The 20515-nt window shown below is 38.5% G+C and overlaps 2 protein-coding genes across 2 annotated transcripts; one reads left to right on the top strand and one right to left on the bottom strand.

Annotated features, from left to right (window-relative positions):
* Positions 1-187: 187 nt before the first annotated feature.
* On the bottom strand, positions 188-14801 carry mindy1 (MINDY lysine 48 deubiquitinase 1). The gene is made up of 10 exons (XM_072675705.1): positions 14661-14801; positions 11912-13322; positions 10880-10937; positions 10341-10405; positions 8528-8686; positions 7042-7144; positions 6679-6821; positions 5350-5538; positions 4255-4389; positions 188-3867 (listed from the first exon to the last, which is right to left on the bottom strand). The coding sequence occupies exons 2-10, from the start codon at positions 12605-12607 to the stop codon at positions 3787-3789; spliced, it is 1629 nt and encodes a 542-aa protein (XP_072531806.1). The 5' UTR covers positions 12608-13322; positions 14661-14801; the 3' UTR covers positions 188-3786.
* Positions 14802-17181: 2380 nt separating this feature from the next.
* mllt11 (MLLT11 transcription factor 7 cofactor) lies at positions 17182-20070 on the top strand. The gene is made up of 2 exons (XM_072674708.1): positions 17182-17328; positions 19188-20070. Exon 2 carries the CDS (start codon positions 19192-19194, stop codon positions 19453-19455), a length of 264 nt encoding a protein of 87 aa, XP_072530809.1. The 5' UTR covers positions 17182-17328; positions 19188-19191; the 3' UTR covers positions 19456-20070.
* The last annotated feature ends 445 nt before the right edge of the window (positions 20071-20515 follow it).

Genomic DNA, 20515 nt, shown 5'->3' on the forward strand with positions numbered 1-20515 from the left:
CTCTCAATTAAAGTTAAGACGTTAATAAATGAATAAAATAATAACACTATAACACTATGTTTTAACTCCAATGCTCTAATGCGTTGAAGAGATCTCTGTAGTACTGAAGTCCAGCTGCTTTCTCACGGTATGTCGCTCAGATGTGCAAAATATTAGCAGCCAAATAAGGACACGTCGGATTCATGAGTATTTCAATATTATTTACTGAGTTTTGACAAATTAAATAGAAAGCAAATAGTAATTAAGACGGAATCAAGAGTCACAGAGAGCCCTTCACTAGAGAACCCTCAGCACAGCCCATAGTGGTTCATAGTGAGGGAGATTTGAGCACTGATAGCTAGCACTAGCTAGTAGCTAACTGTTTTCTGGAAAAGGCAGTCTTACATTAGCTTAAAAAAGCACAGCTCAGCAAAAAATAAAAATAAAATAAAATAAACATGATTGATCCCTCACCCCAGATTCAGTCGCTTAGCCAAGACTGGGTTTCTATCTGACGTGTCCTTCTTATAACGGGAGATGCTAAGCTAACAAACACAGGGCTTGGGGCTGTCAACAATCTCATTTACGTCCATCATAACAAACCCAGGTCGTGATTTGTCTTTTGTTGAAAACAAAAGGATATTACAACACAAAATGACCTCCTTTAGTCTCTAAACACAAAAATGCTGAACGGTGGAGTAACCACCACCACCACTTTTACCTCAGCTAGCTAGCAAGCTAGCCATCACCTGGATTATCACTGCACGACAATGCAGTTCCAGGTTTAGCTGAAAAGTCTTCAGCTTTTTGCTGGCTTTATTTTTTAGCCAATTAACTTTTCTTTTGTTGTTGTTTTTTGGCGTGTATTTGTAGAGGTGAGACTGGAGACAGACTCAGTCCAGTGTCTGTTAGCAACGTTAGCCTAGCATCTCTGGTTGTAAACTAAAGCATGTCTTGGGTGGGTGACTGCATCTGGGGTTAGCCATCAATCACCCTCATTTTATTCTTCGCCGAATTACAGGGTGTTTAAATCTTTTGGTACTATCAACAGGTAGTCATTTATTTTCATATTCAGTCACATGTACGCCCCAATATTTCTGAAGAGAGTACCCGAAGGTCAAGAAAAGCTCCCAAAGATTAAACTTTAAGCTTGAATGAAACCCAATCCAAAAAAAAAAAAATCACTGGATATTTTTAATTAGACCACAATCAAATGGGACTTAAGCCTAGCTTTGTAGGCTGAGAGGCATAATTTAGGCTGTTTAACATTGATTCAAATGATTTCATTCTAAAAAAATAATAATAATGAAATAAAAGGACAGCTTGATTTGTGGCCTTTCACCTTAACATCCTGGCTGGCACTACACAATGCTTCTGAACAGTGAGTAGGATCTTAGAGTCCGATCACTTTAAAGATACACGGTACATAATAAACGTTTATATCCGATTCATTTTGGTTATGCAAAACAGGGCTAGTACCACAAATTAAGAAACATCAGACGTTTCGTCAGCCTTCTTGTTCACGCATTACATGTGTCCAGATCTTTGAGCATATGAACTAGGGTTTAGGGGCTTTAAGTGGTGAAGGAACCAGGGGCCGGATTCACAAAAGTTCAAGTAACAACTGACCTAAATTAGAAAACATCGATGAGTGTCTTAAGAAAATCCTAAGAGAATAATTAAGACTTTCTTCAGATAAAATTTCTTACGATATTTTGGAAGAATTGCCTTTTAAGAACATTCCTCTGAACATCTTAGTGTTTGTCTTGAGATCCTTTGCAGGTTTTCCCCTTAACTCTTCCTGTATGTATATATTGGCTTCAAAACTGTATCAATATAAATGCCACAGACATGCCATGCCTCAGTACAGACGCACACTAATCTGACCCACCCTGTGCACAATTATCTGAGACAACATGAAACATCTGGAAACTGCCATTCGCATAAAAAAAGAGCAAACTTGCAATAACAATATTACACTAAAATATCTGGTCAACACAGTGACAGTGATTATTTTTATATTATTATTATTTTTGTACTAAAACCAGTCAAAATTCATTTAAACAGGCTGTTTCTGTGACTGTGCCTTTAAGACGCATATAGTTGAATGAGCTCTGTTCTGACTGGCTGTCCTGTTTTGTGCCTCTCCTCATAACTTCAGAGGGAACGGGTGGGGCTGAACTGCTGGAGGCTGAATAAGCAGATTTATGTAAATATGTTGGTTTTCGCAGCATATCGCTGCTGTCCAATAAAACAAAAACAAAACAAAAACATGGATCTCTATTTTTTTGGGCTGTTTTTAGTTTTCTCCATGGTTTAAACCATGTAGCTGCTTCTGTACACTGTGTTAACACTTCTGGATGAATGGACCTATAGAAATGCTCTAAATCACTTTGACTTCCATTCACTTTCATTTTGGAGACACATCTTTCACGGGACAGGTGACGATATACGGATCGTGTGGACAAGGGAGTGAACAATGCATTTAAGAATGTTTCTATACCACGTCAGACTCTTATTTATATTAAATAAAATTAACCAAAAAAACAAAACAAAAAACAAAAACATTTTATATATATTGGCGCTTTAGATTTGTTTAGCTGGTACACTCAGTTCCTTTGACTTGCATTACAGACAGCGAGAGACAGATTTGCTAGTATTTCCCACAGAACAACCCATTTCATTCAGGAATTAACTGAATATCTATAAAACACTACAGTCATTTAATTGCCCATTATGAAACAATTACAGTGTGTCACTCTAAAGACCTGACAATACTAACTATGCGTAAAGCAGCACCGATTTAAAGCATATAGAGCTTTGCCACTGTATGTGTACAAGTAGTTTCCATTTTTTTTTTTAAGTTGCTTTGTGTAATGCCAGCAGTCTCAAAGACTAGATATATTCCAGACAAACCAGTCTTAAGTGGAATCCCACTGATTTGTGCATAATTAAACGGGTAGGACGTGAACTGTCACTCAGAGTGGTTCGGTGTGAAACGCTCCGTTCTAGAGTAACTCAGAGAGCCAGAATGGTTCACAGTGGTGGTGAATGAAGAGTTCAATGCCTCTAAAAGCTCCCTCACAGAAAGTTAGTTGTGAATACACTGCCTGGTGCCTGATATACCGTTGTACCACAGTTCTAAGAAGGTTTCCAGTCTAAAACACATGTCTAAAATCTATTTGTGGTGAAGGGATACATGCAGGGCGATGTGAAGCAAAATAAGTCGTATTCCTACAGATTTGACACCATTTTACCACCATAATTACATAAAAACTCAGAATCAAGATGTTAAAATGCTTTTGAAATTGTTTTGAATAGTGAATGAAGTAGCTACATTTGTGTTGGAGTCGTGGCGACCACTGGTGCGTCACCACTTTTTAAAATGAATTAACTTATTTTTAAAACAGTAAGTTTCTCTACAATGAACTGTTTCACACCAAACCCACTCTAAATGTGTTTATCTCAACCACACACAAGGTTACAGGGAAATTGTAGAATTTGTTCCTATATCTCTGTTCTTGCTACTGGATAGAAAGCCCCTTAATATGTAGGCTCTTAAGAGGGATCAGTATTTTCAGCTGGAAGCAGCAAAACCGAAGAGGATTCGGTCAGGGTAAAGGCAAGCTTGCACTAGGGTGATGGGCTATGCCAGTATGAATGGGACCTTCTGTTGCAGTGGAGGTCATACATGAATGTTGGCTTAGTGCTTTGGCAGGCCTCAAAGAGAGAAAGAGAGAGAGAGAGAGAGAGAAAAACAGAGAGGGGGAAACAGACAAACAGGGTTTGGTGTTTAAAGGCCCTGATTCATAAAATGGAACAATCCGTGTCATCCTTCCTCTCCCCTCGCCGCCGTCCTCCATGATGAGGGGCCGCCTGAACTCGTGGCTGTCAAAACAAAACACAACAAAATCAGCATTTTATATATATAAATAAATGTGCATTATAATTTATAGTCATATTAGCACAAACAATTGTGGTCAGGAAGGTTGTTCACAGTGGTGGTGAACATAACCAGACACGTGAGGAGTCCTGACAGAAACTTAGGAATACACTTCCTGATGTCTGAGAAACCGTTTTATCAGTGTTGAGAAGGTCTACAATGTATTTTTTGAGAGCGTGTTCATGGTGGAGTGGTACTTGTAGAGGAAAATCGTCTCCAATAAAGTATTTGCTGAGATTTGCCCTTATTTTTTAGCATCATCAACATTCCATATAAAACTCAGAAGACACTTGTAGCTTCATTGGTAGCCATATCTCAGACTGCAGTGTTACCTGTTCGGGGGCCTGCTGCTGTTGCTGAGGTTGCTGGTACTCCTCCTGCTGAAGCTGCCTGGCCAGCTCCAGATCACTTAAAGGACCAGGAGCTTCACCTTGATCCCTCTGCAGTGACATGGCCACCAGGTAGTCCTAAAGCAGCACACACAGTCACCGGTACTTTAGTAAGCGGAAGATTTATAAAAAAGTAATCTTCACACAAATTTACCGTTATCTCCAAGTTAGCCAAGACATGTTCGGGGTTTAAAGTTTGCTTCTTTAGTTTTACACTGGAACTACGAGATTAACAAAAAATGAAAGCCGGAACCCCACAGACTAGCATGCCTAAATCATCCCACACTCTCCTAAAACCGTGCGTTGTTTCCTAATCTTATATAGACTTGTGTTTTTTGTAATAATAATTTTGAAGGTCTGGAATCACTTTTCAAACGAATTCATTTGTATTACCTTATTTTTTTAAATGTTATTTCAATGTTTTTACAGAACGTTTCAAGGAATGTAAACAAACTTGTCAGATTTAATATTTCATCACCACCTGAGAGGAATTCCAGATATTAATGTTATTAATGAACTTCATTCTGGACATTAAATGTTATTAATGTCAATCTGAAGATTTGTGTTATTAGAAATTAAACAACATTAGTAGAACTTCATTTAGGATATTATTCTGATATTAATTTTATTCTAACTTCATTTTGGATGTTTTTTTTATACATGTGCCTGTATCATCACTGGCTTTATATTACTGTAAACACCGATTTCAAACCTCTGAATGGTAAACCTCTGAACAGCAGTGCAGACAGAATTTAGACTAGAAGGTGGCCGTTTCTACTGTTTTGAGCTACACAACAAACACTTATTTTTATAGATAACAGTGTTTTAGAGCCATGCAGTGTTATGACTATGTCTGGATTAACGAGGGAAATGTATTAAGATCTATCGCTTAAATTGGATCTAAATCTTGAGTCTTGGAATTCATATCTTTAAATTTTGTACATTTGGTACACTTAAAACTTTTAAAATAATAAAAAATAAGACAGACAGACAACAAACAAATAACCAAACTCCTGCAGAGGCAGGCAGGTATCTCACCTGGTCAATCTGCATCTGCTGCTGCTGAGGTGTACTTTGGCTGACAGTGGGGGTTTTCTGTGAGGGGTGGCAGAGTCTAAAATCGGAGTCGCAGAAGTTACCGTCTCCCTCCACATTGTGTAAACTTTCCCACACAAGACCATCCTCGTGCAGGAAGCCCTGGTCTGTGACCAGCAGATACAGATGACCCTGCAATTCACACAGAAACAACTCTTTTATAATCATAAGTATATAGTTCCTATATAAAAACATATTCAAAAAATATTTGGTATTCCAATAAACATTAAAATGAAAAATGTGAAAACTGAATTTTCCTCAAAAATTTAAAGCAGGAAAATATTTATTAAATTGAATCAAGGGGTCTTCATTCAGTTTAAGCTTAGGCACACGTGTCATGTATTCTTACATGTTGTAAGTGTAAGCAAGTACATCTTCTACAGAGATACATCTCTGCATGTTTTAATACACATTGTTTTTTTTCATGAATTTTTAATATATTGGAAAAAATAAAACATAAAATGAGACACATGCAAAAGTTTGGGCACGTGCCACAATTTACGCTTAATTTTTTCCAATATGTAAAACCCAAAAAACAATAAAATATTTTTCCTTTTTTTCCCCTGATAAATTAAATAAAAAGGTAGGAAGATTTATATTTACTTCTGTCCTTCTCATTTTCAAAATAACAACAAAAAAAAGAGCCCAAAGAAAGAAAAAAAAGGTTTGGGCACACTGCATGATCAGTGCATAGTAAACAGCGGCCCACCACACTAGAATCTGCTAAATTTTCTGCAGTCAAATAAGGGTTTGGTTTGCCTTTCTAGTAATCCTACCAACAGTTCTCTATGAATGTTTTCTTGGTCTTCCAGACCCCAAACTGACCACCACCATTAATTTTAACTGCCATTTCTTAATGACGTCACAAACAGGAAATAGCTACATTCTTCCTGTTCTGAGGAAATCAATTATTTTAAACTTTCAGAGTGCTAGGCAGCTACGTAAATGTTGGGACATAGTACCAAGTAGTATATATAAAGCTTTGAAACTTGCATTACCTTGCCTTTCCTGAACTAGCCATATTCCTGAAAAGCTCATTAAGGTCTAAGACATTGGTAAAAGTAATCAGTGAGTGCAAATGTCTTTGGGGTGTGCAAACTTTTTTTGCTCTGAAATTGTAAAAATAAATAAATAAATAAATAAATAAATAATAATAATAATAAACTAATCTAGCTAGTAAGGTTTCTTTTTTAATGTCTACTAGACTATTCAGAGTAACAGATATTTTGTCAAAACGTTTGCATGACATTGTTTATAAATGCCTATAGGCACCTTGTGCTTTATCATAGTGCTGAAGTGGTTGTTCCTGAAGAACACAGACAGTTCTCCTTCTTTAGCTGTCGTGTTGAGTTCACACAAGCCGTGATATGACAGCTGTGTGGCTGTGGACTCCAAAAACTGCTCTGCTATCAAACCTGGCAGGGAACAAAAACAGAGTGGCAAGACATGAGTCACGATCAGCAGAATTCACTCTTGGTGAAATACATAAAATACTGTTAAAAAAAAAAAAGTAATCTTTATCATCTATGCATTTCATTCCGCTACACATTGTGAAACAGTTCTCAGTTCCTGCAGTGGTGACATAGTTAGGTCAACGTGGCGATAAATACAGCTTTTTATACAAGACTCTCTTACCTTCGCTGACTCGGCTGCTATCTGACGAGTGCTTGTACTCTATAATCTTCTCCACCAGCTGGTTGTAGCTGAGTTTTCCCACGGCAGACACCATTTCTGGACTCTGGAAATATGATGCATCAAAAATCAAACAAAACTTTAGGGGTGTTATGGTAGACAAGTGTCACGGTTTGCACTGTGGTTTGGACCTCCAGTATGGTACAATGAGAACAACAACAACAACAAACAAATTCAGTAATTAATTCGATCAGACAGTCATGCAGTTTGTTCTCTCTGGTCCCCCCTGAGGTAGTTAACACAGCCTGTAACGAATTAAGCAGTAAAGCATGAACACTGGCATGTTCAATGTGTTTCTCAATACATACACACACCCTAAAATGCACATTGTCCTCGTCTGATCAAGACTACAGTTACCACAGAAATACTTCTAAACCACTAAAATTCATGCAAATCATTTTGGGAGTTTGGGAGTGGCATGCATGGTTCTAAAATTAAAACATTTACCTTTAATGCATAATGTGCATTTTTTTTTTATGTGACTGCATGCACTGAACTGTGACACAATCCAATAACCAACACCCCTACTATATTCATAATTATTAAAAACTGTTACTGTTACTGGTTGAGTAGAACTGGGGCTAGATTTCCAATAGTGTCTTAAAAAAGAAATTCTTCTTAGTTTTTTTTTTTTCCTGAACTTCATTCTTAAAAAAAGGTTACGATAAATTGATATTCTTTAATAATATTAATATAATTAGAATTTTTTGTTTTCTAAGAACATTTCGTATTCTCAAATTAAAAAAAAGTTTTGAAATATTTTCTTAACGATACCCTCATACTTAGTAATAATATCTTAGACTATAAGAATTTACAAGTATGCTTCTAAAACAATAGTAGAAAGTTGAATAGTTTAATTACAAGAATTAATGTCTTATTTAACTGGATTACAAGAGAAGTTTCTTCTTACAGCACTGATAATGTCTAAATAAGGAAGCAATCAGGTCTAGCTAAAAATGTTTGAATACTTAGTTTGCTTCTTTTTCTCAATTTTGCTCTGTATCCACAACACGTGTTCAGCTGAATATTGGAACATGAGATTTAAATGAGATTTCGTTTATGATAAGCTGTGAAATACAGCATAAGAAACAGTGTTTGTTACAAATGGCCAAAATAGGAAAACAACTACCTAAGATCTTAAGAAAATAATTAAGAGTCTCTTAAGAGAATATTTGGGAATTTCTTAAGATATTTTGGAGAATTTATCTTAAGATCCTTTGTAAGTTTTTTTTTTTCTCAGAAACGCTTTTATGAATGCGGCCCCTGATCTCCAAAAAGCATACAGTTGAAACATTGATGATGAAACATTCTTTTCAACATTTGAAGCAAAATCAGTGCAGTATTTTTGTTTTCTTTTGTCATTTCAAAATAAAGCACCCGTTTCCTAACAAAGTTTCTCAGTTCTCAGTTCTCCAACCCTAATTCTGACCTGTGGGTCTACCAGCCAGCCGTGGTAGAGTGGAATGTCGAGCAGATCAAAGACGATACATTCTGGCGTGTACTCAAAGTCCGTCACTCCGGTGAAGCGAACGTTTACATCGAGACCAGTGGACAACTTTGGCAGAACAGCCATGGCATCGCTCATATTCTGAGGAGAGAGAAAGAGAAAGAGAGAAAGACAGAGAACGAACAGTAGATTAATGCACAACAGTATGGACTGGGAGAGTAAACGCACATATGTTCACATGTTAGTTCAAACTATTTTAATAAGGTGAGGAAATTTTTTTTAAATAATTTTATAAAATTTGATAGAAATAAAATACTTTTAATAAGATTTGCTTTTTAATCAGGCTATTTTTGTTACTGTGATATGTAAATGAGCTCTCTTCTGACTTGCCGTCCTATACTGCCTCATTAAAAGTATTCTTGGCAGAACTTAACTTCAGTATGAATGTTTGAGGCTATTGGGTGAAAGTATGGAATTTTTTTTGACATCAGAATAATAACAGATTCCGCAGCTTAGCTTTCCATATATGGATCGTATGAACTGTAGAAGAGAACAGTGTGGATTCTGAAATCTCAACCCTGTTTACATATTCTTTCTATTTATTTGCTGATTTTAACATGCTGAAAAAATCAACCTAAAATGTTCCATAAAATTCCATGTGCCCAAAGCAAATTTCTAGAATATAAGCTCTTAAAAACGTACACATACAGAGCTGGAAAAACTAAATTCTGGAACATCATCATCATCATCAAAAAAAAAAAATTCATCATAAAAAAAAAACAAAAAAAAAAACTGAAAACTGAAAAAAATTTGGAACTGTCTCATATTTAATAACTGCACTGACAGCTGACAACAGTTCAACAGTTCAAGCAATTTTGTACAAGATCCTGCCTTCGTACTTCAGATATCTGTTCCATCACGCAGTATGAAGGGACTTGCCAAGTTAGCTAAGTTATAGGATGAATTTCACTTGGTGACATGTTTCGGCAAGCCGACCAAAGCACAAAACTAAGGCACTGCACCTTAAAATGAACCCCACCCTGAAATGAATGTTGCATGAAGTCACTTACAGTCATCATTTCCACATAAGTAAAACATATTACAGCAAATGTGTTTTATTTACTCATTTTATTTACTTTTGGCAATAGCCACATGTACCAGATCATTTTAATTAGTTTATTAGTATTAGTATATTTAAAACACATTTGAATAATCACCCAATTATTTTGAAATGTTTACTCAATTGTCACTCAGTCAGTTGTTTGTGGTTTAGTTTAGTTTAAAAGCGTTATTATAAAAGAATTTCTAAGTTTTGCTGTTGGGCATATTCCCTTTTATACCCCTCCTCATGGACAGCTGTACACGTGAATTTGCTGACAAGCTGAAATATACAGAACCAGCAAATACAACATCTGATGTAGTTCTTAGTCTTAGTTGTCCATAAAAATTCAATTACCTAAAAAATATCTATTTTTCTATGACAAAAAAAAGAAAAAGCAAAAACTATAATTCATTCTTAAGCAAAATTCAACAACAAAAAACAGTCGTATGATCATGATGCACTGCATTGTTTCCGAATCAGCTGTGAGATAAGAGATTTGTGTATTACATAAGCATTCAGTTTTTCTTACCCAATCCAAAAGCCAAGCCCATTTATGCAATTCCTCCATTTTGATATTAAACATTACTGAACTGCAGGAAGAGGTCACACACTCATTATCTGTGTGATTCTGTCTGTATTAGCCAGAGTTTAAAATGGGGTCCAATGACATGCATCTCATTCACTTGCTCTTACCTGCTGAAAATTGAGCTCCATGCCCTCGGCTTTCTCCCTCGGCTTAATGGATAGCACACACTCCCCTACAAGGAGAGATGTAGAGAGAAAATCAATGCCGAAGATCTTTCTAAGGCTTCAAAATGGACATCACTACTTCCAGGCACATTAAGCCCATCTAGAATATTATCTCTACTGACTAGGCCTGTAAATTTATGATGCAAAACTGAAGCAGTAAAAAGCTACACAATGTGACGATCCCTTGAAACAGTGATTCCGCCAAAAGGCAAAACTCTTGACAATAATATTCCTGTAATGGTCATTTTCTACAATAATAATTGTAAACCTGTTCTTCAGACAGGAACCTGATTACAACCTACAACAAACACATTTTGCTTTTTGCTTATTAATTAGAAACAAATTTGAGCAAGAACTTAGCTTACTTACAGGGTTATCTGTAACAGCCACTAAACAGTCTGGTAAATCCACACAAACACAATGAATTCATTCAATTCAATGCCATCACAAGCAGACCATATATGAAGAAAACAGCATCTTACCAAGGTGAGCCATCAGGTCCTCTATGGTGACAACCTCTGTTTGCGCAGGTAACTTGGCCTGTGGACAAGCCATGAATTTTAATCATCTATACATTTTAGTCACCATTCAGCCTACTTTTTTTTTTTAAGCAACCTCTTTTGGTTCCCTCAAGACACCTTCAACTAATGGCTTTTATAGTCCTTTAAAAAAATATATGATGTGTGGGTGTAAAGAGTCTGAAATGATTCTACTGTTTACTTCATGTGAGCACTATTTCTTGACATAAGCAAACTTTATAACTGCTAATTAAATAAGATCATCTCTGCATGGATGTATAGAGGGGTTGAGATCAGCAGAAAATGGTGGAGGGTTTAAAAAAAACAGAATGTGGTCTATGCTGAAACAGCACACACTCACACAATTTGATGATAGTAGCAGTCTGTTTCTTCCTGTGGTATGGTAAAGTGTGTAAACAAACTAAGCATGCTATTACTTTTTGAATTAGTTCACTTATTCATATGTGAATAATTCATTTCAATACAGCTCATTATAAAGAGCATTAAATCTGTATCAGCAGATATTTGCCATTTCAATATCGGTATCAAAAACGAAAAGTGGGGTTTGTGGCTGTTGACATAGAAAATACACTACTGACACTAGATCAAGTAGTGGCAAAGTGGCAAATATCATTAGAGGACAAGAAAGTGTATGTAACATTGTGTTGTGATATTGCTATAAATACACAAATGCGGATAACTTCAATGGATGATAAAGCTCAAATAATAAATTTGAGCATGACTGTGACTATAGCATAAACCACCCCCCTTGCTGCCCAGTTTACTCCTATAGGCTGTGCCCAGATGCCTAGTTTAGTGATTGACATCGGTTTCTATAAAACACTCAGAACAGAGCTTTGGGAGCTCTCCATTATGTTCTAAACATGTACTGAAAAATCTTATTATGAGAAATATGGCATACATTAGCCAGATGTAAGATGCATTCACTTGGCCAAGATTCATTACTTTTGCACTGCAGGGCCACAGCTGTCTTACCTTCCATCGCAAGAAGAGGATGTTCATTATGGCTAGTAAAGGACACGGGCCATTTTCGCTCTGCGTGATGATTGGCGTCTTCTTCTCCTTCCAGGTGATCCACTTCACCAGGTAATATGACTGCACTGCCTGCGATGGCCCTGGACCTGCAGCCTCAGCCATCTCAGCGCCAACCGCCTCATCAGTCAACGACGGAAGCGCAGCTTCAGCTAATTCGACACTCTGAACATCGTCGCTCAGAGACAGGGCCTGGTCAGACGTCATGGATTCGTCCATGGACAGACCGTTCTCTTCAGAAACATTCATCGTGGTCGTGGAAACAGAAGGTGTTTCCTCCAGCAGGCTGGTCACTGAGTACTGACTATCGGTCACCTCTGAGTCCTCTCTTTCAGAAAGGCTCTCAGTTGCCATAGGACTAGCACTGACCTCGCTGTGGTCGGAAGCAGTTGTTGAGGTCACACTTGATGGAACTTGCTGGCATGGTAGTGTTTTGTTGTCCTTCTCTACATGTGTGGTCCTCTCTGGTGTGGCCTGTTTGGTGGCTGTCAATATTTCCTCTTTTTGGCTGCCTTCCTTGTCCTTGTGTGCAGCCGACTCGTCCGCTTTGTCATCCTGAAGTTTAGACGTTTTCATCTGTTCTTGTTCACACACTGCTACGACCTCACCATCAACTGTCTCTGAACAACAATCTGCCATGGCTTGACAGGGGTATATTAATTCACTTTTACAAATAAGAAATATAAGGCAATAATATATACTCTTAATCAGATGCTCACTGCAAACAATCAGTCTTTTTTTAATAAAAAAAAAGCCCTTGTAGCTCTTTAGCTGGATCTGGCAGTGTATACTGAGTTTCCTTCACATTCCTGAGTCTGAACACCTTAAGCTAGTGTTGTGACACGCTGTTAGCATAAATAATTATTATACAAGCCGCTGCATCTTATCGCCTAACATCTAATCCACTGTAATGTCACCTTGCCATTATGTCCGTCCTCTATCCGTTTGTACTTAAAAGTGCAATACTGAGTTACGTGGCAGCTTCCTTCCTTGGAAAAAAGTGATCAATATAGTCAGCAAGTCAAAGCCATTTTCTGCTTTGTGGGCAGCAGACCAGACGAGTCATGATGAGTATGAAATAGCACACAGGCTTGGCCTTTTACAGTCCCCGCAATCCACTAAAGCTGACGGACGCTTTTAAAAAGCCGTACTTTAAAGTGCAAAAACACAAAGGGGGTTATTTTCGAATGAGAGTCATACTGATTTTGAACCAAAAAGCAACTAGAGAAGCAAACCTAGTTGGTTCATTTTTACAGCTCGTGCATGCTCGGCGCAAAGAGAGCCCAGCTGAGTTAGGCAGTGGTGGGCAGAGGCCAAACCGGGGAGCGAAGAGGCTCTATGCAGGCATTAGTCTCTGAAACAAAGGAAACATAGACCAACAATTACACAACAGCCCTGGGGATTTACACAAAGCAGGACGGTGTTTCACAATGTTAGCCAGATAAGCTAAGCTAAAAGTCAGGCCTGCCCAACGGGATGAAAGGTAGAGACATTCCTAATGGGCAGGGCTACACTTTGAACACTGAAAAACTGGTGTGTTGTAAAACACCCCCAAGGGTTTAGGTTAAGATAATGGTTATAAAATAATGAAAATGGTTAAGATAAGTATACAAAGATTAAGAGGGCTTTGCGCTGAAACACTCAGTTCTAGAGAAATTGTTTACAGTGGTGGTGAACTGAAGATGAAAGCCTCTAAAAGCTCCCTCGCAGAAGGTGGTAATGAATACACAGCCTGATGACCGCTCGATTCTGTTTACCATAGTTTTTGAGAATGGTCTAAATCACATTATAGTCCAACTATTGTGAAGAGGTACATGCAGCGTGTGGTCAAGCAAAGAACGTAGTCAGATTTACCACTATTTAACCATCATCAACATTGAAGTGAAAACCTCTGTGGTGGAAGTGACCTCTGTCACCACTGTTTGTTTACACCTCAATCACTGAATTATGCTGGATTCCTGGTGGAACTTGTAGAGTAACTCTCTAAGCCAAAAGTGAGGAGTGTCCAGAAGGAACAACAAGCAGAACTTGCTTAAGGTTTAGTTCATGGGTTAACTAAGAAATCCTTGGGGGTTTCACAAAGCAGTTTCTCAGTAAGCAGGATCATGAGTGAGGGCTGTCCAGTATGGGTGCCTCATTGCTTGTCTTCTATTGGAACAATTTAGCCACCAAAACACAGCTTTTAAAACCTACTCAAGGGGACTAATTCACAAATCCCAGATATTCAATTACACATTTTTTTTAGACTAGCCTTGACTTATGAAATACCCTTTGGTGTGTGTGTGTGTGTGTGTAGTGCTCATTTTACAGTGAGGACAAACTAACAGATTATTACAGGTTATTGTTTTTTTAACAGCTAGCTAGTTAAACTAGCTAGCTTTGCTGAAAACTGACATGTAACAAGTCAAGCTAGCTAACTGTGGTCTCCCTGTAGCGAATGTTAACCTGCCCACCAACTAAACCAAGCGACAAAAACACTCTTACGTGCAATGCCAGCTTTATGTAATCTCTTTTAACCTCTTAACTGACCGACGCAAAAACGACTCAATTCCCTGTGAATAAATACCAATTAACCGGTTTGTTCAACTTACTTACAACTGAGTTAGTGCCGCCGTAGCCGGCTAAGCTAAGCTAACTCAGCTTACTCCGCACTTAGAGCGATACAAAAAAAAGAAAACCCTCAAAAACTCACCCTCATGTTGAAGCCCCTGCAAAACACTCGTCCGTACTGCCCGTAGACCAGTGTCCAGCCTGGCAAAAGACTTTATTTGTGTGAATCTGTTCGCACGAGATGTCTAAAATTACCCGAACAGGCTAAACGGTGACGACACACTCCTCGTCTTGTTTTTGTTTGTCTCATTTCCGGTGAGGCTGTTTGTAAACAATGACGCAATTGCGTGTTTGTGGCAAACAGTGAAATCAAGCCACAGAGATAAAATATGAAAAAATAGGCATAATACTGGAAAATGCGTAATTTCTGAAAAAAAAAATAGTTTAAAAGTGCCTGACGGGACTTCTAAGTTCAACCACAAAAAGATCCACCTGCGGCGACATCTAGTGTTTAATGAGAGGAAATGCAAGACTCTGCATACTATAGTATACTATAGCTCTACGTGACCATAAATAGACGTAAAAACTCAACAATGTTGAGCGAATAAGGCTCTATAAAGTGCATCCATATGTAATATTAATTGTAAAAAAGAAAAAAAAAAAAGCTTTGAGGCGTAGAATGAAATGGGACATTATAGAACAGCTGCACATGAGCCTTAGTGCTATTGTGTATACAGCTCTACCGTGGAGCTGTACCTCACTAAGGCTCTCATGGGGTTGAATGCAATTAAATGCTCACAGCAATGTTCCAACATCGACCATGAAGCCTTCCCAGAAGATTTGAGGCAGATACTGCAGCAAACTGGGACAAATTTCTTACTAATATTTCAAATATTCTTTTGGTCTTTAAATGCACATACAATGTACACTGGTATCCTCTGCTGACCTCCCTCAGCAAGGCGCTTCCGTCTACGGAGACTACAAGTTTCCTTACGTAGTTAGTCACATTAGCCCATTAGCTGAAATTATACCAGTACGTTTAATCAAATCAAATCAAATTCATTTGTAAAGCGTTTTTTTTTTTTTACAGCTGGTGTTATCACCAATTAGTAATGAGTAAAAAGACAAGAAATCAACAACATAAGACCCCCGGTGAGCGAGCCAAAGACCACAGCGGCAAGGGAAAACTCCCTCAGAGCTGGAGGATGAAACCTTGGCAGGAACCAAGACTCAAAAGGGGGACCCATCCTCCTCTGATCAAAACTATTTATAAATTATTGATAAAAGTCACAGAACCATCAAGACTGCTCTACTGCTCAGGTGTGCAATATAATCTTAATATGTCTATATAATAATCATAGATTGCAGTGATGGTCAGTGTAATGAGTATATTGCTAGCTATTTGTGGTCATATTAGTAGTGGTCATTAGACAGGAGGGTGTAAAGTAATGTATTGTATACATTACAGAAAATGCTGTTTTAAGCCAAATTTCAAGTCCTGTTTCCTAGCTCTGCTCTTCTCAGCTAGCAGCTACATCATACTGGCCTCCAGTCAAAAGTTTGGACACACCTCAAATTCAGTGGGTTTTTCATTATTTCCACATTGTATAAGGGTGGTGAGCATTAATACTAAAGTCATCCAAACTATGAAGAAAAACATTATTAATTATTTGGGAAACAAACCAGATTATGTTTTGATTTAAGGTAATCACTCAGATCTCTTGCCCTCTTAATGTGTTTGAGACCATCAGTTGAGTTGTGAAGAGGTGGAGTTGGTAGACAGTGAACAGCCCTATTTGAGTAATGTTCTAATCCATATTATGGCAAGAACTACTCAACTAAGTAAAGAAAAACAACAGTCCATCATTACTTTGAGAAATGAAGGTCAGTCGATCAGTAAAATGTTATGAACTTAGAGAACGTATCCTCAAGTGCAGCCGCAAAGACTGCTGAAACTGGCTCTGATCAGGACCACCTCAGAAAAGGAAGACCAAGAGTTACCAGCCTCAGAAACCACAGGTTAACAGCACCCCAGATAACAGTCCACCTAAATGAGCATTTTGGTTTGTTGTTTAAGTTTACTACATGACTCCTTCTGTGTCCATTCATAGTTTGGATGACTTCAGTATTCATTTAACTCTACAATGTAGGGGGGGGGGGGGGAATATAATAAATAAATTAATTAATTAATTAAATGAGAAGGTATGTCCAAACTTTTGACTGGTACTGTCCAGACCAAATTCGAGTCCGTATTTGTTTTTTAAACAGGGGTTGGTGTCATTTTTAAAGAAAACAATAAAACAAAAAAAAAAACATTTAATTTCACTTTCTGTCAGCTAATGCATTTCGCAAGGCAGTTAGCTAGTTAGCTATGATAATAATAATCATTCAATAAAACCTGTACCACATACTTTCCACATAACAGAAATATTAGAATATTATTATTATTTACCTCACATTATTTTATGGACTTTATTTTAAAGAATTGTGCGTTCAGATATCTTCATTTTTGTTTCATAGAGGTTTTTAGGGTGAGCCACGTTAGCATTTGTGCTAACGCCGAGCACTCTGCCGTGTTCTGAGACAACAGCGCCCCCTTTCATCGCGAATGACCGTGCACCTGTCACCAGGCTGGAGGAGGAGGACAGAGAGGAGGAGGAGGAGGAGGAACCAGAGAGAGAAAGAGAGAGAGAATAGATCCTTTACTTCATTATCTGGGTGTGGTAGCCGGCAAGAGCACCAGCACAAAGACAGATCACGGGTTTATTCACACGCTGTGACAGCTGCACTTCACACGGATCCCTAAAAAGGTAGCCAGCTAGTCATTTTCCTAATCATGTAGGCGACTGTTGTGTAAAATTTCGTTGTTTTAATTGCCTTGTTATAACCTTAATCTTAAATGATGCTCTTCATGATGCTGAGCATGATCTCTTAACCTGCCCTGTATGTGTGGGGTCTAACGTTGGCCTCACAACCCTGCCTTAATAAATCTGAACGTTTGGTGATGATTTTAGCATCGGGGGTCAAACTGCTCGTATTTAACTGCAAATGTTACCATGTGAAGGGTGGTGAGCATCATCCTTAAACCCATCGTGAGTTTTCTCAGATCTAATCATCGTCCTCATAGTCCTCAATAAACCTATTTGGTCGTGACAGGGTCTCTCTCTTTTAATAGACATGTGGGTTATTTTGGAGCTGAATGCCTGAAGCAGCCTCACTGACTCTTCGGTTATAATTAGCCCTGGCCGGTCAGTGCGTATATAATAGCACACAGTGATGCAAATATGAATAATTAAGCCGTTTATACGGTCTTTTCTGCAAGCTCTGCAAACGTACATCGGATGTAATGGAGTATTAGCCGTGTAACAGGACCGTGAGCTGGTATTTCTTTTACTGATGGGAGAAAAAAGGCCAAACTGTGAAGCTAATCAAGTGATTTGCGAGCGATTTTTCCCCCACTCGACTTCGGGAACATCCCGCCCCTGCTGCGTTGCGATTGGGCGGTGACATCTGGCGTCCTGGGCGGTGATAGGTTAGTATGTAATATTCACAGGCAGTTCGCCAATCCTAGTTCAGGAGGCTCGGGACCGGTCGGAATACGGGTGGGATTTAAAAGGGCTGCAGGATTTGTTCTGTCGCATTTTGCTGCTCATGTCTGGGTTCATGTCGCTGATGCTGAAGACAAGATAACAGGGTGATTGAAGATGGTGAATTTTTGGTTTTATGGCCAGTTAAGCTGTAATGAGGAAATATAAATCGTTACTATCACGCAAAAAAAAAGATCTTTTTCCCTTTTGACATCATTTTAATCAGGCAGCTCTTCGTTGCGCCAAAATGGTTTGGGGTAAATTGACTTCCATTAAAATGCAATTCTGGAGATTTTGGACATGCAGCGTTTTTGCAGGACAGCGACTGTATAATATAGATAGAAACCAGAAGCTAACTAAACAAATAACTTCTGCAACATTAATAATTAAAAAAAATGAAAAAAATTCTGACAAAAATGTCAACCTTTAAGACAGTGTTTGTTAAGCTGGCTCTTCCATGTTTAAATAACAGAAACTTGGGGGAACACCTTTCTTACTCTCTGAAGGAGTGTTCGTCCAGCGGAAATGCTTGTCAAAAACCAAACACTGTATTCCAACATTAGGTTTCTTTGCTTTGCAGGGCAGCTTGCTTTGCTTGTTTTTGATAGACCTATGAAAGTGAGATAGTAGCAGCAAATTTCCTCAGAAAAATGTCAGTAGACCGAATACGCCCAGTATGCAAACAGATGTTGCCAAGAGCCAATGGGAAAGGTGTGAGTTTTGCTCATCAAGGTTGCACTGCCCAAACATAAGGCCCACACATATGGTCACCATATTTCATTGAAGTCGGATCACTCAGTCAGTATAACTCAAAATAGGCCTATTTTTTAAAAGGTTTTTAAAAGGTTGATCTTTCACAAATGAACCGAGTGTGCATCTCAGTGATTCATTTTTGAGTTTGTTTAGCTTAATCAGCAGTATTTAGTAATGATATCTTAGTACAGTTAGGGTATGTATGTGTATATCACACATCAAACGAAAATGCTTAAGGGCAAGAACAACACACTTCTCGAGAGAAGGGCCTTTGCTAGACGCTGTGAATGTAATGTCCATGTCCATGTGCTTTGCTGTTAACACTGCAGAGTCATGCTGGAAGTGATGAACAGCCAGTTCGATTCCTTTCTCTTCTGGAGGCAGCCGATCCCATCGCTGGACCTGGCCGAGCTGGAGGACCTGGGCCTTTCGGACCCGAAGCTTAACAGCGGTCTGATGGGGAAGACCAATAAAAGCTTGGGGAAATCTCTGGCGGGCGAGGACAACGACCTGGACCTGTCTGAGTACTCCACCTTCAATTACTGGAAAGAGCCGATCGCGAGCATCGACAGTCTGGATTTTAACCTGCTGCTGTGAGAAAACACTGAGAAGCTCAGCTCACCACCACATATATACACACACACACACATACACACTAAACCCATCCTATCAGCACTCTCCTACATCTTCTGTTGCTTATTATGGTTGTACTTTCCTAAAACACACATACAGCACACTCTTCTGTGTCCCAGTCCCTGTCTAAATAATCGGAGGACGGTAAACGTGTGTCTTTCTGGAAATGAAAGTTTGCACTGAAGGGACCTGATTCACTTGTGTTCACAAAATATACTACAACAACAGTTGTTGCCAAAGGTAAAGTAAAAGTAAACACTGTTGATTCATATAGATACCATGAACACATTTGAATCTCCTAACCCAGTGCAGTATTGTTAATAGTGTTCTGACCCATTCGTCTGGAGCGCCGTCGAGTGAGATGTCTCATTTTAAACGGGAAAAAAGCCCTGCTGGTACAGAGATCCAGATTAGTGTGTAGAAATCTGCTCTTCTCAAATGCTTGCTGTAAGCATTTCAGTAAAATATAAATAATGATAAAAAAAAAACTTTGTTTTGTTAAAATTGAACATTTTCTGATGTTTGGTTTGTGATCTGCCTTTTCTGTCCTTTTAAATTAATAAACAGCTTTACATCGTCTACACTGTGTTAACTTCGTTGATTCGTCAGATGCCAATAAGGAATTATTCTCACAAAAACATGAATCTGAAGGCAATAAAGGAATAATGCAATTCATTTGAAATTAGTGTTTTACCTCAACAGTCTTAGTTTAGTCGTGTCGGTTGATTCTCTGACTCTTCAAATCCATGGGCAACTAATAAAAGTAACAAATGGGCCACAATGCAGGAGAAGACAGCCAAGCTCTTTCAGATTGCGGTTTCTACAGTGTGCAGACTATCAGGAATTGGCGGTTCAGGGTCAGGATGAGATAACTCTGGAAGAGATCTGCCCGTATGCTGGTAAAACAGGCAAATTACCCCTCCCCCCAAATGACTGATGTTCAGCTCAGTGATGAACTGTTCCAGTGTGCAGTATAGAAGAAAATTTCATAAGAAGGGAACCACCTGCTACCTCATCACAAAAC

The sequence above is a fragment of the Salminus brasiliensis genome, chromosome 3 (genome assembly GCF_030463535.1).
Source record: "Salminus brasiliensis chromosome 3, fSalBra1.hap2, whole genome shotgun sequence".
NCBI lineage: Eukaryota > Metazoa > Chordata > Actinopteri > Characiformes > Bryconidae > Salminus > Salminus brasiliensis.

Bases quoted from the DNA above. Each gene is read 5' to 3' on its own strand.
- mindy1 (XM_072675705.1), bottom strand. From the start codon at position 12,607: ATGGCAGATTGTTGTTCAGAGACAGTTGATGGTGAGGTCGTAGCAGTG. The intron at 10,938-11,911 runs GTAAGACAGCTG...GCTTGTCCACAG, and splicing joins TCCTCTTCTTGCGATGGAAG to GCCAAGTTACCTGCGCAAAC. The intron at 8,687-10,340 runs GTAAGAGCAAGT...CTCTCTCCTCAG, and splicing joins TGGAGCTCAATTTTCAGCAG to AATATGAGCGATGCCATGGC.
- mllt11 (XM_072674708.1), top strand. From the start codon at position 19,192: ATGCTGGAAGTGATGAACAGCCAGTTCGATTCCTTTCTCTTCTGGAGG.